We start from the raw sequence: 15,184 nt of genomic DNA, 5'->3' as shown, positions 1-15,184 counted from the left end.
AATTCGAAAGTAAAATTCTATGTACTGACTTGGCAGAAAATCCTAAGAAATTTTGGTCGTATGTCAAAGCGGTAGGTGGATGAAAACAAAATGTCCAGACACCCTGTGACCAGAATGGTGCTGAAATAGAGGATGACAGACTAAAGGCCGAAATACTAAATGCCTTTTTCCAAAGCTGTTTCACGGAGGAAGACTGCACTGTAGTTCCTTCTCTAGACTGTCGCACAGACGACAAAATGGTAGATATCGATGGCATACTAGTTCGAGTTTACACAGTGTACGCGAAGAAACTTGCCCCCGTTATTGCAGCGGTGTACCGTAGGTCTCTAGAACAGCGTAGCGTTCCAAAAGATTGGAAAAGGGCACAGGTCATCCCCGTTGTAAAGAAGGGACGTGGAACAGATGCGCAGAACTATAGACCTATATCTCTAACGTCGATCAGTTGTAGAATTTTGGAACACTTATTATGTTCGTGTATAATGTCTTTTCTGGAGACTAGAAATCCACTCTATAGGAATCAGCATGGGTTTCGAAAAAGACGATCGTGTGAAACCCAGCTGGCGCTATTCGCCCACGAGACTCAGGGCCATAGACACGGGTTCCTTGTTAGATGCCGTGTTTCCTGACTTCCGCAAGGCGTTTGATACAGTTCCCCACAATCGTTTAATGAACACAGTAAGAGCATATGGACTATCAGACCAGTTGTGTGATTGGATTGAAGAGTTCCTAGATAACAGAACGCAGCATGTCATTCTCAATGGATAGAAGTCTTCCGAAGTAAGAGTGATTTCGGGTGTGTTGCAGGCGAGTGCCGTACGACCGTTGCTATTCACAATATATATAAATGACCTTGTGGATAACATCGGAAGTTCGCTGAGGCTTTTTGCGGATGATGCTGTAGTATATCGAGAGGTTGTAACAACGGAAAATTGTACTGAAATGCAGGAGGATCTGCAACGAATTGAAGCATGGTACAGGGAATGGCCATTGACTCTCAATGTAGACAAGTGTAATGCGTTGCGAATACATAGAAAGAAAGTTCCTTTATCGTTTAGCTACAACATAGCAGGTCAGGAAATTGAATCAGTTAATTCCATAAATTATCTGGGAGTAGGCATTAGGAGTGATTTAAAATGGAATGACCATATAAAATTAATCGTCGGTAAAGCAGATTCCAGACTCAGATTCATTAGAAGAATCCTAAGGAAATGCAGTCCGAAAACAAAGGAAGTAGTTTACAGTACACTTGTTCGTCCACTGCTTGAATACTGCTCACCGGTGTGGGATCCGTACCAGATAGGGTTGATAGGAGAGATAGAGAAGATCCAACGGAGAGCAGCGCGCTTCGTTACAGGATCATTTAGTAATCGCGAAAGCGTTACGAAGATGATAAACTCCAGTGGAAGACTCTGCAAGAGGGACGATCAGTAGCTCGGTACGGGCTTTTGTTGAAGTTTCGAGAACATACGTTCACAGATTAGTCAAGCTGTATATTGCTCCCTCCTACGTATATCTCGCGAAGAGACCATGACGACAAAATCAGAGACATTAGAGCCCACACAGAGGCATACCGACAATCTTTCTTTCCACGAACAATACGAGTCTGAAATAGAAGGGAGAAACGATAGAGGTACTCAAGGTACCCTCCGCCAAACACCGTCAGGTGGCTTGCGGAGTTTGGATGTAGATGTACATGTAGATGTAGAAAGATATATCTGTACGAGTGACGTTCTGTGAGTATTTTTTTTATGAAACCATGTTTCTCGACTGTGGAAAATACTTTTAAGGAATTTATCGGAAACCGTAATTTCCGATAGCTCCGTGCCATTTGAGGTTTATCGGATGAGCAGTCTTTTTAAATTTCATTCATTTGTGCACTAGAAGTTTGCATCGACACGTTTCCCGAATTGGTTCAACTATTCCCGGTATGTAGCACAATAAGCAGAGCAACGTCCCAAAACATTCCTTACTTCACCACATTTCTGTCTAAATAAAGCTAGTGAACTGCCTGCAAAGCATTAATATTTCTTTTGTTAGGTGTGCCTAATGTAAGGAAAATGTTTCTTTTCGTCATTCAAATGACACTTTGATTTATTGTGACAACTATCGAAAATAAATTAGAAACTCATTGTCGCTAAAGTATGTATTATTCAAAAGTTATCATAATAACTGTGCTACAGGATTTGTTAGAAAATGATGTATGTGTAAGAAGTATTTCATACTGATAAATCAAAGTCGCGATTGATGGGAAGCCGTCTGCAATGCAACATCAAACACTGCTTTGATTTATTTCCCTCTACCAGTTACCGTTGTAATAATTACATATGCAAAAGTTAGCTGTCGATATGAACCGCCTCTTATTCAAAGTATTAATGATACGTGACTTTTTTGAATGGTTTGCTTCAAACTCGCCTGAGTCACTACATGTACTTGCACTGTGCGGCGCTACCCTCTCTTGTCACGGCTGATTTCAAGCGAGACAAGGAAATGTGTACAAACCGCTGTCTAAAGGGGTTCTTCGTGCGACAAAAACGAGTAACTTCAACAGTTTTTAAAAATATCTTGCAGTGCGTCTTATCAGCTAAAATTTTGACACTTCATTTCTTCCGTTGCATTCTTTCTGCTTAAAAAATTTCAGTGTGGTTTTCGACATTTCGGATTGGACCATTCCCTTGTAAGTCCACTGTAAAAGAGTTCCCTATCGTCTGTTTCGTACATCATGCAATCGTTGTTCGGCTTTGGAGAGCTAACTCTAGTAGGTCATGGAGTTTGCAGTTAACCTACACTAAATTAGTCGTAACCAAGGTTTGAAGACAGGGAATATGATCTGAAACTTCTTCAATGCTATATGAAGCAGAAAAACTCAGAACTTAAAGGCATCAGTTTGAGCTATCTCATTTGCTAATAATCCGTGAACTACGGTGATTATGAAAGATGAAGAATCTTAGTTCACATATTTTACGGTTCACGTGAGGGCTAGTTACTTTTAAGTCTGAAGATTTCCCTCCGTTAAGGGTGATATGCTGTGTTCTATTTACTAAGAACTCTTCAATCCAATTGCAAAACTGATATGATATTCCGTAAGCTCGAATTTTATTCATTAAGCAGCAATGGAGGGTTGTATCGAACTACTTCTCAAGGTCAACACGATATCAACCTGTCTGTCAACATTTTGTATCGCATAGAGGAACCGGATGAATTGGGTTTCACACAGTCGTTATTTGCAGAATCGGTGTTGATTCCGAGACAGGATATTTTCGGTCTCCAGAAAGGTCATAATACGCGAACATAAAGCGTGATCCAAAATTATTCAACAGACTGATGTCAACAACAGTTGTCTATAGTTACGCATACGATAGACGTCGTTTCTTTAATGAGCTCACATTCTTCTATCACTTGGAACGCTTCCTTCCTCTTAGAGTCCTAGAAGAGGCGCTAACTCATTCGCATACTCTGTATAGAATCCCATGTTGTGCGATTTCAGTTGATTTTCTATCCTTTTTGATGTTCGTGTGGCGATTAAAAGGAGGAACAGCATTACGATATTTCTCAGTGAAACAACTGCGGAAAGCGAAACGGAGTATTTTGGCTGTCGCTTTGTTCGTCCTCCGCTTCAGTTTCAGTGGCCCGTTTACTGATTTGACGTAAAACCAAAAGTTCTGCGAATTTTCTGTCACATTTCGCTTTCACTTTCGAGTTCGATGGAGATTCCCCCGTGTCTCTCCTTGCGCTTATTGCTTATTACTGAAATTACAGCACACTACAACAGATGAAGAACGCGCCCAACCTATCTTTGACTAACAGAATTTTAAAACGCCATCCTCACTACCTTTGCAAGTATAAATCAACTGGATTATAGCGTTGTGTTTAAGACATTGGGCTCAATGCTACTATCTATACAGGTCTAAACCCCTATTGTTGATTCGATCTCATGCCGAAGTGGTGTTATTCGTCCACATAGTGGCTCCAGCAAGTCTTAGAAGCATGGTTTGTTCCCAACCAGTCTGGTCTCAGGAATTCTCCATCATGTCAGAAAAATCATCATACGTGCTCTATAACACATTTGTAGGAAAAGCCTGTAGAGAAGAAAAATGATGCCGTGGTGACATGACTGCTAACAGTCAGAGCAACAATACTGCCTTCACGCTTCGTCGCTCCGTCTTGATACTCTGTTTCAAGTGGCGATGTTTACGTAGCAATTCTTATTAAAACCATACCTCTTCAGTTCGTGGTTTACTGCAAATCTCATAGTTTTATTACCAAATAATGTGTTTACCCTTTTTGTTTGTCAATATTTATCCACGTTATTACACTTTTTATTTATTTATTTACTTATTTATTTATTTATTTATTCTGTTTTGCTACCTAAACTAACTCATAACACAATTCTTAAATATTAAGAGACAAGATGACGAATGTGTAACTGGTGAAAATTTTTGCAGGCGCTGGTGTACATGTTAACTGACATGCAGATACCTGAACGCTATGACTACGCTTCAGAAGTCTTCAATAACTTCCTCGACCGCACGAAGCAGTTCGCCAAATGGACTCAGCAGGTTTAAATTAACTTAATTTTGACCGTTTCTAATAGTAGATTGTATTTACTGCTTTTCAAGAGATTTCCGAAGTGCAGAGTGGATGTCGGTAACTTATCTGACCCAGTTTCATATGAAATATACGTATCGCATAATAATTATGTTCTAAACTGATAGGTGAGTGTGGATACCATCTTGCACAGAGATTTATTTCAATCATTTTAGCATGGAATTCGAGTTGCTGCTACCGAGTCCGGAAACTAAAGGATACGCTTTCCACAACTGTGCGATTCCCTGATATGACGAAACCATTGTGTACTCACTTCCACTCCATTTCGATAACCACTAGAGTAACATTTCAGCTATTCTTGGATGTAATTGTCCTGTCGACACCAATCGGAACTCCAAGGGAGCCTTAACCCAGCTGGATATACGTGGTGGTAAAATCAGCCCCAGTAAGTTTTAGAAAGAAGCATCGTGCAGTACACTTAACTCTTTCAGGGAAACCACTATTCATATTGAAGATACTGCGAAAAATTTTACTCACGTGTTCGTGTAACGTTGGACATATTCTAGTAACCCTTTGGACGGAAGAAAAATTATGGATTAACGTTACGTCGACTACGAAGTAATTAGAAAGGGAGCATAGGCTCAGATAGGGAGAAATAAATCGACTCAGTAATTTTCAAGGAACCATAAACCTAATCTTTTTAGAGAAATTATGGACAACTGAACTCTGGATTACAGATGCGAATTTGAACATCGTTTCTCCCGAATGCGAACGGAGTCGGCTAACCATCACGTGATACCCCTTTCGCTATTGTAGATCCAGAAGTAAAGTTCTGTGTTCTTTTACATGTAACAAGGCAGCGCCAGAACTAGACTTCGTGGTACTTACCACATCCAGAGAACTTTGCATTGACGTGTCGCCCATAGTCTCGGTGAATTCTGTATTTAACTTGGAAGTTAATTTTTTAAGATATATCTTCATCTATGTTTTCTCCACATATGAAACACGCCTTTATTTTATGACAGTCCGTTTTTATGAAATACAGCATCAGACGTCGAAAGAATCAAAAATGTAAGGATTTTGGTAGTAATTACCCTATTTTCTTAAAACTTTCGGAATCACATCATTAGCTATCTTACTGCAAAAGGTAACAGTAAGAAGGAAGCCGGCAATGCTTTCTACTCGTCAGTTCACGCTCACTTAACCAGAGCCTTTTTTTTCTTCTTCCTCTAAAGCCCAAGAGCGATAAGACCTCAGGTAGTTGTAAAAGATTGGATGAAAAATTTACTATAGCACAAATCCTCATCATGCATTATTCACAGAAATTAATGGTTCAAATGGCTCTGAGCACTATGGGACTTAACATCTGTGGTCATCAGTCCCCTAGAACTTAGAACTACTTAAACCTAACTAACCTAAGGACAGCACACAACACCCAGCCATCACGAGGCAGAGAAAATCCCTGACCCCGCCGGGAATCATTCACAGAAATTAAGAGACATCAATTTGTTAAGTGCGAAATATGAATTTTTAATATTTTTCAGGGTATTTTTTTCATGAGACAGCCACGAATTCAACAGGAGCTTTAGTGTTATTGTATTATTTTGACATAAGTGAATTGGTGAGTGATGTAGACGACCTTCTCATTGTGCAAGATAAAAAATGTAACAAGGCATCCAACGGATTAAGTAGAAGCGGCTAAGTGGTACGTTGATCATAGTGGAAGTCGGAATAGTTTACCAGTGGTATCCATGGACGTTACGATGTCTTTTTTAAGGCAACATGTCCGCTTAGCTCACAAGCTAAAACACAAGGACATTGAAAAATGGGTGAACTATCGTGTTAGTCCATCGTCAACGCAAGCAAGACTGTGATGACATAGTGATAAAAACACTCGTTGCGCACTGTATTCGGAAATAATTTCAACTCTCCGAATTGTATATATCGTAAATTGATATCTAACAAAAGTATGCGTAAAGATGCAGTCTTCATGAATGTTGGAAACTCATACTTCCATAAAATATCTGAGGTGTTTAATATTCTCAAACTGTGATTGCGGTACTTTATTAAAAGACAAAAGAACATGAGAACATTATACTTTATCTACTTCTCAAAACGTGAAAGCTTGAATCCAGTACATTACAAAGAAAAACTAATCTGTTACTGTGTCAACTGTTGACGTGTTAGTAGAGCGTATAATGACATTGCAACATCAACTACCAGCAACTAAACACATACGTTATTTAATTAATGCTCCCACAAAGCAGTGTGATTAAAAACTGTTTGCATTCAGACTTTTTCTGAACGCGTGGTAGGAGCTTGTCATTGTGTATGTTGTGACCTAGTTTATATGTAGCCCAAAAGGTCGGTAAATAGTGTCGTAAAAATCAGTTTCGTATCAGATGTTTCGCACCGTTTTGCGATGCAGTAATATTGCTTTCGGCAGTCGGTTGAACTATTTTAGTAGCATCACACATAATGAGTATCGTAACGAATAATCTGGACCAGATTATTGTTAACGAGACGACACAGTTACGTGTGCATTCTAAGACTGCCTGAAAAATCTTTGTTAAAAATAGTTAAGTAAAGGTAGCTAAAGCTAAAAAGTTAAAAAATTAAGGCAAAAACTGGCAAGAAACTCGAATTATGTATCAGTTACTGACAGGAGACATTGTACATTAACTAACCTCACGGGAAAAATTGTACAAGAATTAGAAAATTTATTTAAATCTGAAATACAGATGGACAGTAATGAAAATAATGACAATCATGGAGTAATTAGTACTGAGGCGAGTCGAATCTCTCAGACAGGAAGTAAGGAAATTTTTTTGGAGATGATGGCATTTCAACACAAACAATTAACGAGAAATGGAAAGTAAACCAAAAAGAACTTGCAATATTAGTTACAAAATGTCCGCCGAGAAGGAAAATTCTCCAAACAAATTTGCAGATACTCTGTTTCAACAAGGAGTGCACAGATATATTAATTTCTAAAATTATAACCAACCGCATAAAGAAATGGCTTATTGTGAACCAAAGGGACAAGCTGGCTTCGAAAATACACTCCTGGAAATGGAAAAAAGAACACATTGACACCGGTGTGTCAGACCCACCATACTTGCTCCGGACTCTGCGAGAGGGCTGTACAAGCAATGATCACACGCACGGCACAGCGGACACACCAGGAACCGCGGTGTTGGCCGTCGAATGGCGCTAGCTGCGCAGCATTTGTGCACCGCCCCCGTCAGTGTCAGCCAGTTTGCGGTGGCATACGGAGCTCCATCGCAGTCTTTAACACTGGTAGCATGCCGCGACAGCGTGGACGTGAACCGTATGTGCAGTTGACGGACTTTGAGCGAGGGCGTATAGTGAGCATGCGGGAGGCCGGGTGGACGTACCGCCGAATTGCTCAACACGTGGGGCGTGAGGTCTCCACAGTACATCGATGTTGTCGCCAGTGGTCGGCGGAAGGTGCACGTGCTCGTCGACCTGGGACCGGACCACAGCGACGCACGGATGCACGCCAAGACCGTAGGATCCTACGCAGTGCCGTAGGGGACCGCACCGCCACTTCCCAGCAAATTAGGAACACTGTTGCTCCTGGGGTTTCGGCGAGGACCATTCGCAACCGTCTCCATGAAGCTGGGCTACGGTCCCGCACACCGTTAGGCCGTCTTCCGCTCACGCCCCAACATCGTGCAGCCCGCCTCCAGTGGTGTCGCGACAGGCGTGAATGGAGGGACGAATGGAGACGTGTCGTCTTCAGCGATGAGAGTCGCTTCTGCCTTGGTGCCAATGATGGTCGTATGCGTGTTTGGCGCCGTGCAGGTGAGCGCCACAATCAGGACTGCATACGACCGAGGCACACAGGGCCAACACCCGGCATCATGGTGTGGGGAGCGATCTCCTATACTGGCCGTACACCACTGGTGATCGTCGAGGGGACACTGAATAGTGCACGGTACATCCAAACCGTCATCGAACCCATCGTTCTACCATTCCTAGTCCGGCAAGGGAACTTGCTGTTCCAACAGGACAATGCACGTCCGCATGTATCCCGTGCCACCAAACGTGCTCTAGAAGGTGTAAGTCAACTACCCTGGCCAGCAAGATCTCCGGATCTGTCCCCCATTGAGCATGTTTGGGACTGGATGAAGCGTCGTCTCACGCGGTCTGCACGTCCAGCACGAACGCTGGTCCAACTGAGGCGCCAGGTGGAAATGGCATGGCAAGCCGTTCCACAGGACTACATCCAGCATCTCTACGATCGTCTCCATGGGAGAATAGCAGCCTGCATTGCTGCGAAAGGTGGATATACACTGTACTAGTGCCGACATTGTGCATGCTCTGTTGCCTGTGTCTATGTGCCTGTGGTTCTGTCAGTGTGATCATGTGATGTATCTGACCCCAGGAATGTGTCAATAAAGTTTCCCCTTCCTGGGACAATGAATTCACGGTGTTCTTATTTCAATTTCCAGGAGTGTATGTACCTAGACAGATGTGGACGCGGCCCTGCTTGCGGGTATCGAGCGTGCAGGGTGCAGTTGTCTGCAAGTTTCGACTCCCATCAGCACAACGACGCCTGTTGCGTGAGCTCTGGGGCCATCCTCAGTTCATACGGGCAGCTGGTGGAGGTGATGAAGACTGCTGGCCTCGCACGCAGGGTGCAGACAGGGCTTCCAGTTTGGAGTATTGTTCCTTTAGTTGAGCATTGTCCTCTTCCTTGGAGCCGAGTGAAGGGTCTTAACTAAAGACTTTGTCGACTCTGTGACTGTCTTTGCTACAAATTTCTAGACCTGAGTTACCCCTGCGTTATTGGGTTTGGATTCCTCTTGGTAGGTCAGGGGTGCACTGCACGAAGGAAGCAACTACTCAGGTAGCAGAGTACTTACGGAGTGCACATGACGATTTTTTAGGCCAGCCAGTAGTATGAGGCACTCTGATGAATACTAGCCAGTCGGTAAGTGCCAGGGGAAGTCTGATCGCGTTCAAGGTAAAGACACATCGACAGTCAAAATTTCATCAGTAAACTGTCAAAGTATTCGTAACGAAGTTCCCGTGTTTACTGTCCTCAGGAAATCTCTCGTGCTCAAAATAACCAAGGGACCGAGGGCTGGCTGAAACCAGAAGAGGAAAGCTCTGACATATTTAGTGAGTCGTAGGCTGTATATCGGAAAGACAGATTAGAGCCCATAGGAGAGGGAGTGTTCATTGCAGTTGAGAAAAGTAATGTCTCTATTGAGGTCGAAGTGGAGAGCGACAGTGAAGTTATCTGGTCGCATATAACAAATGTAGGAGAAACCAAGTTAATTTATGGATGTTTTTAGCGGACACCCGATTCCCCTGTGATATTTCAAGAGTCATTCAAAGAAAGTTCATGATCAGTAAATACCCAGATCATGCAATGTTAGTTGAAGGTGACATTAACCTACGAAGTATAGACTAGGATGTCTATGTATTCATTGCGGGGGGTACACACCGACAGTTGTGCGAAATACTTTTGGCACGTTTTCTGATAACTGTCTAGAGGACGTAGCTCGGCAGCCCACACGCAACGGAAATTCTTAGCTCTTGTAGCTACAAATAGTTCCGATCTTATAGACAATGTCAGTATAGAAATGGGGATTAACAATCATGTCAGTATAACAAATATAGTTACGAAATTTAATGAATCATCCAAGAAGGCTAGGAGGATGTTTCTGCTACATAGAGCTGATAAGCAGTTGTTAGCACCTCACTTAGAGAGTGAATTGACGTCACTTAGTTCCAGTAAGATGGACGTAGAGAGATTAGGAGCAAAGTGTAAGCATACTGTAAATCGTGGTCTGGAGAGTTATGTACCCAGTAAGTGGATAAAGGATGGAAAAGACCCACCATAATTTAATAATGAAATTCGGAAGATGCTGAGGAATCAGAAGTTGTAGCACTCTCGGATCAAAAGAGGACCCGCCAATGGCAAACAAAGGTTAGTAGAGATTCGTCTTTCTGTGAAAAGATCAATGCGCGGAGCATACAATAACAACCACCGTCATATCTTAACAAAGGATCTGGTAGAGAACTGGCGAAAATTGTGGTCTTATGTAAAATCGTTAAGCGGGTCTAAGGCTTCCATTCAGTCCCTTGTTAACCAGTCTGATGTAGCAGCTGGTGACAGTAAAAAGAAAGCCGAAGTTTTAAATTTCGCGTTCAAGAAATCGTTCACGCAGGATAATCTTACAAACTCACCGTCATTTGACCATCGGACAGACTCCCGTATTGACGACAAAGTAATAAGCATCTCTTGCGTAGACGAACAACTGAAAGATTTGAAGCCGGCCGAAGTGGCCGTGCGGTTGAAGGCGCTGCAGTCTGGAACCGCAAGACCGCTACGGTCGCAGGTTCGAATCCTGCCTCGGGCATGGATGTTTGTGATGTCCTTAGGTTAGTTAGGTTTAACTAGTTCTAAGTTCCAGGGGACTAATGACCTCAGCAGTTGAGTCCCATAGTGCTCAGAGCCATTTTTTTGAAAGATTTGAAAACAAATAACTCACTAGACCCGGATGGAATCCCAGTTCTGTTTTACAAAGAGTAGTCTACAGCATTTGCCCCTTATCCAGCATGCATTTATTACGAATGTCTCGTCCAGAACATAGCCCCAAGTGACTGGAAAAAAGTGTCAGTGACTCCTATGTATAAGAAGAGTAAAAGAAAGGACCAGCAAAATTATAGATCAATATCCCTAACTTCGGTTTGCTGCAGAATCCTGGAACATATTCTCAGATCGAATATAATATATTTTTTGAGACCGAGAAGCTTATGTCCACGAATCAACTTTTTTTTACAAGGCATAGCTCGTGCGAAATTCATTTTGCCCTTTTCTCACATGATACACTGCGAACTATGGATGAAGGGCAACAGGCATATTCCGTATGTCTAAATTTCCGGAAAGCATTTGACACGGCGCCCCAGTGCAGGCTGTTAACGAAGTTACGAGACTGTGCAGTAAGTTCAGGGATATGTGAGAGGCTCGAAGGCTTCTTAAGTGACAGAACCCAGTATGTTGCTCTCCACGGCGAGTGCTCATCAGAGACGAGGGTGTTGTCAGCAGTGCCCCAGGGAAGTGTGAGAGGACTATGTTGTTCTCTATATACATGATTGATTTGACGAAAAGGGTGGGCAACAATCTGCGGTTGTTTACTGATGACACTGTGGTGTATGGTAAGGCGTCGAAGTTGAATGACTGTAGGAAAATAAACGTTGACTTAGTCAAAATTTGGAGTTGGTGTGGTGAATGTCAGCGAGCTATAAATGTGGGAAAATGTAAGTTAATGCGGATGAGTAGGAAAAACGGACCTGTAATGTTCGGATACAGCATTAGTAGCGTACTGCTTGACGCAGTCACATCATTTGAATATCTGGGCATAATGTTGCAAACCGATATGAAATGGAAGGACCATCTGAGTCCTATCGTAGGGAAGGCGAGTGGTTGACTACGGTTTATTGGGAGATTATTAAGGTAGTGTGGTTCACCTGTAAAGGAGACCGAATATAGGACGCTGGTGCGACCTGTTCTTGAATTCTGCTCGAATGTCCGGGATCCGTAACAGGTCGGATTGAAGGAGGAATTCGAAGCAATTCAGAGGCGGGCTGCTAGATTTGTTACCGGTAGGTTTGAACGACACTTAAGTGTTTCGGAGATGCTTCGGGCGCTGATACGGGAATCCCTGGAGGGAAGGCGACTTACTTTTCGAGAAACAAAATTGAGAATACTTCGAGAACCGGTACTTGAAGCTTACTGCCGAATGATTCTACTGCCACCGACATACGTTGCGCGGAAGGACCACGAAGATACGATACGAGAAATTAAGGCTTGTACGAAGGCATATAGACAGTACTTTTTCCCTCGCTCTATTTGCGACTGGAACAGGGGAAAAAACTAGTAGTGGTACATGGAATCCTCCGCACGCACCGTACCTGGCTTGCGCAGTGTGTGTGTAGATGTAGATGTAGATAGGTGTCTATGTGGGCGAGGACGCCGAGTACTTATTTGTTTGAATAGGTGGTTAGAGTTTGTGGATGGGACATAAAACTGAATACAAGGGAGCATTTTTTGAGAATGTGTGGTCGCGAGAAAGGTAATGTATTTTGTAAAACAATAATTAGTAAACATATGTCTTCGGCAGCCGGAAGTGGGCGGAAGTTATTCTTAGGATGGATGCGTTATTGATTGGTCTCATGAGTGTGATAAGCTTTCATCTTGTGGACGGGGTACTGACTTCGCACCGTACAATTCAAGCTGTAAGGGATTGATTACAAGTATAGAAAGCAAGAGGACAGGCAGGCCTGCCGGAGTGGCCGAGCGGTTCTAGGCGCTACAGTCTGGAACCGCGCGACCGCTATAGTCGCAGGTTCGAATCTTGCCTAGGGCATGGATGTGTGTGATGTCCTTAGGTTAGTTTGGTTTAAGTAGTTCTAAGTTCTAGGGGACTGATGACCCCAGCAGGTAAGTCCCATAGTGCTCAGAGCCATTTGAACCATTTGAAGGACAGGCAGGTTTCAGACACTGTTTGAAGAAGTGGGAGGCTTTTGTAGCGAGGCCACTTTGCAGTCGGTGATGAGATAATCAACGGACAAATGATTTTTCTCAACAACAGGACTGTGAATGGAATTTTAAAGATTAGGTTCCGTGGTTGCGCTGGTAGAGCAGTGCTCCCTGTCTTGTGACCAGACGAAACTGTTTTCGAACAGCCACAACTGTGTTCTTTGATTGCTCTGGAAGGAGGCTCATAAATGAATAAAAGATTTACTTAACTTTGACTCACTTCTTTGCTACAGGAATACTGGATAATTTACAACTGTCATTGACTAGCAAACCATCACTTGATGCACTGAATAACAAACTGTTCTCTTGAGGTGCAACGTTCAACATTAGCACTACAAGTTCATCTGAAGCTTTAGGACTCGTTGGTACTATTCTATGATACTGAATGTTGTAGCTGAGGTCTCGAACGCGAGCAGAGCTCTTACTAGATCGACACTATATTGACCTTCATGCTGAGAGGAGTAGTCGCGTGGTCTTGAAGTGCCCCTCCCATTCGTCTTTGCGGAATGCGGCGAGCCCTTGCTCATGTCTGTGGTATCGAATCCCGTTGCTATCTTTCGTGTGACAACGTGGTATTGGTATTATACCAGAACCTGCGTGATGAGTAGCTTTTTTGTGGAGATTGATTCAGGAAGTATTCGAGTGACGAAAAAGGGGTCGGGTGAGGTGAAGTTTAGGGAGTTCATTTATAGCACACTTGTGGCAATTAAAACAAAAATACTTCATTTTTACTCAAGGGACGCTGCTACAACATTTTGGCCGCAGGCCGTTACAAAGGTCTTGTCTGTCTCGGAGAATCCGATTGGTGTTTTCTTATCGTGCCCTTTTTACAATTTTAAACCAAACAAATGCAGGGTTAAACACACTGTATCAACTTATGCAAAATTTTTAAATAAAAATTGATTTCTTATGATAGTAAGGTGTGAAGTTTCCTGTAAGTGAATATAAAATATCTTTCCATTAACTGCTGTTAGTGCGCAAGATGTGGACGCTGAAAATTTCACCTCAACAGAATCTTACCAGAAGCTACAATTTCAGCTTGTGGAACATTGGAGAAGACGGCATTTTCAATAGGATCATGAGTTACGGGTAAAAATGTAATATCTGTGGCAGTCAACTCAAGAACGAGCTACTGGTCTGACTACAGCCAGAGTGTTGGCATTCATTAACCGCGGAAAAAGGAGGGAGAAGGTGGTTAACCGATCAAGTCAGCCGCCTTTTACCCCCGGTACTCAATATGATAGCAACATGAGTGGATCTATGGCATCCTTGGAAGGGGGGGGGGCTGCAATGAGGAAAAGCCCTCGCTCCTACCAGCGATGAAACCAGGAAGCTACAGTGCCCGAGTATAGCACTCTGCCCGTGAAATCACCACAGTTATTATGAAATATTGGAAACTAACATAATGTGATTGTTTAATTTTTATTACCGATACACTACTGTTTTATTGCGATTGTAGTTTAGGGGTTTTATGACGACAACACTTCAAGGTATAGCAGTGACGGGGTTTTTCTCTGGAGGGAAGGCTTCCCGAAGATCTTGTAACTGCTGAAACCAGCCACAGCTGTTAAAGAGGTGACTGAAAACGAAGTAGCATCGCACTATGTGTCGCTAGTTCTAACATATGTCACGACTAATAGAGGAACTAAATGTAGTAAGTTTGTAAGAAGATGTGCAAGCCAATAGTAATACATAATCTACATACAGAGTGTTAGGGGTATAATTGCAGATATTGTGATCATTGGTACCTTAAAATGAACCTACTTCAGCGTGTAAGTTGTTTTTACTCTGGGTCTAACAGCATTCCCGCAAACACGTCACATAATTTACTGCCAGGTGTTTTCTGCGCAGTCGTAGCTGTGTCACAAAGTGGACTACGTCTGTCAGTACAGAGTAAAAGTGTTGAAGCCACGTGTCCACACTTCAGCACCTGACCAGCTGTCCATGGGAAAATAGACATCAATGGCTTGCCTTTGACACATGCACTTGGAGTACTAACCAACCTTAAAACATACTACTCCTAATAGCTGTAATCATTAGTCTGCAAGTTAAGTAAAT

At 42.8% G+C, this 15,184-nt stretch overlaps 1 protein-coding gene across 1 annotated transcript in view; it reads left to right on the top strand.

Moving 5' to 3' along the window:
* LOC124556181 overlaps nt 1–15,184 on the top strand; it is a 659,170-nt gene that overhangs the window by 539,798 nt on the left and 104,188 nt on the right. Inside the window, exon 5 of the mRNA XM_047130177.1 lies at nt 4,443–4,556. Within this exon, the coding sequence (XP_046986133.1) occupies nt 4,443–4,556 (114 nt within the window). The remainder of the gene's footprint in view (nt 1–4,442; nt 4,557–15,184) is intronic.

Source organism: Schistocerca americana, chromosome X (assembly GCF_021461395.2).
Source record: "Schistocerca americana isolate TAMUIC-IGC-003095 chromosome X, iqSchAmer2.1, whole genome shotgun sequence".
Taxonomy (NCBI): Eukaryota; Metazoa; Arthropoda; class Insecta; order Orthoptera; family Acrididae; genus Schistocerca; species Schistocerca americana.
This window is presented reverse-complemented; position numbering and strand designations above follow the sequence as displayed.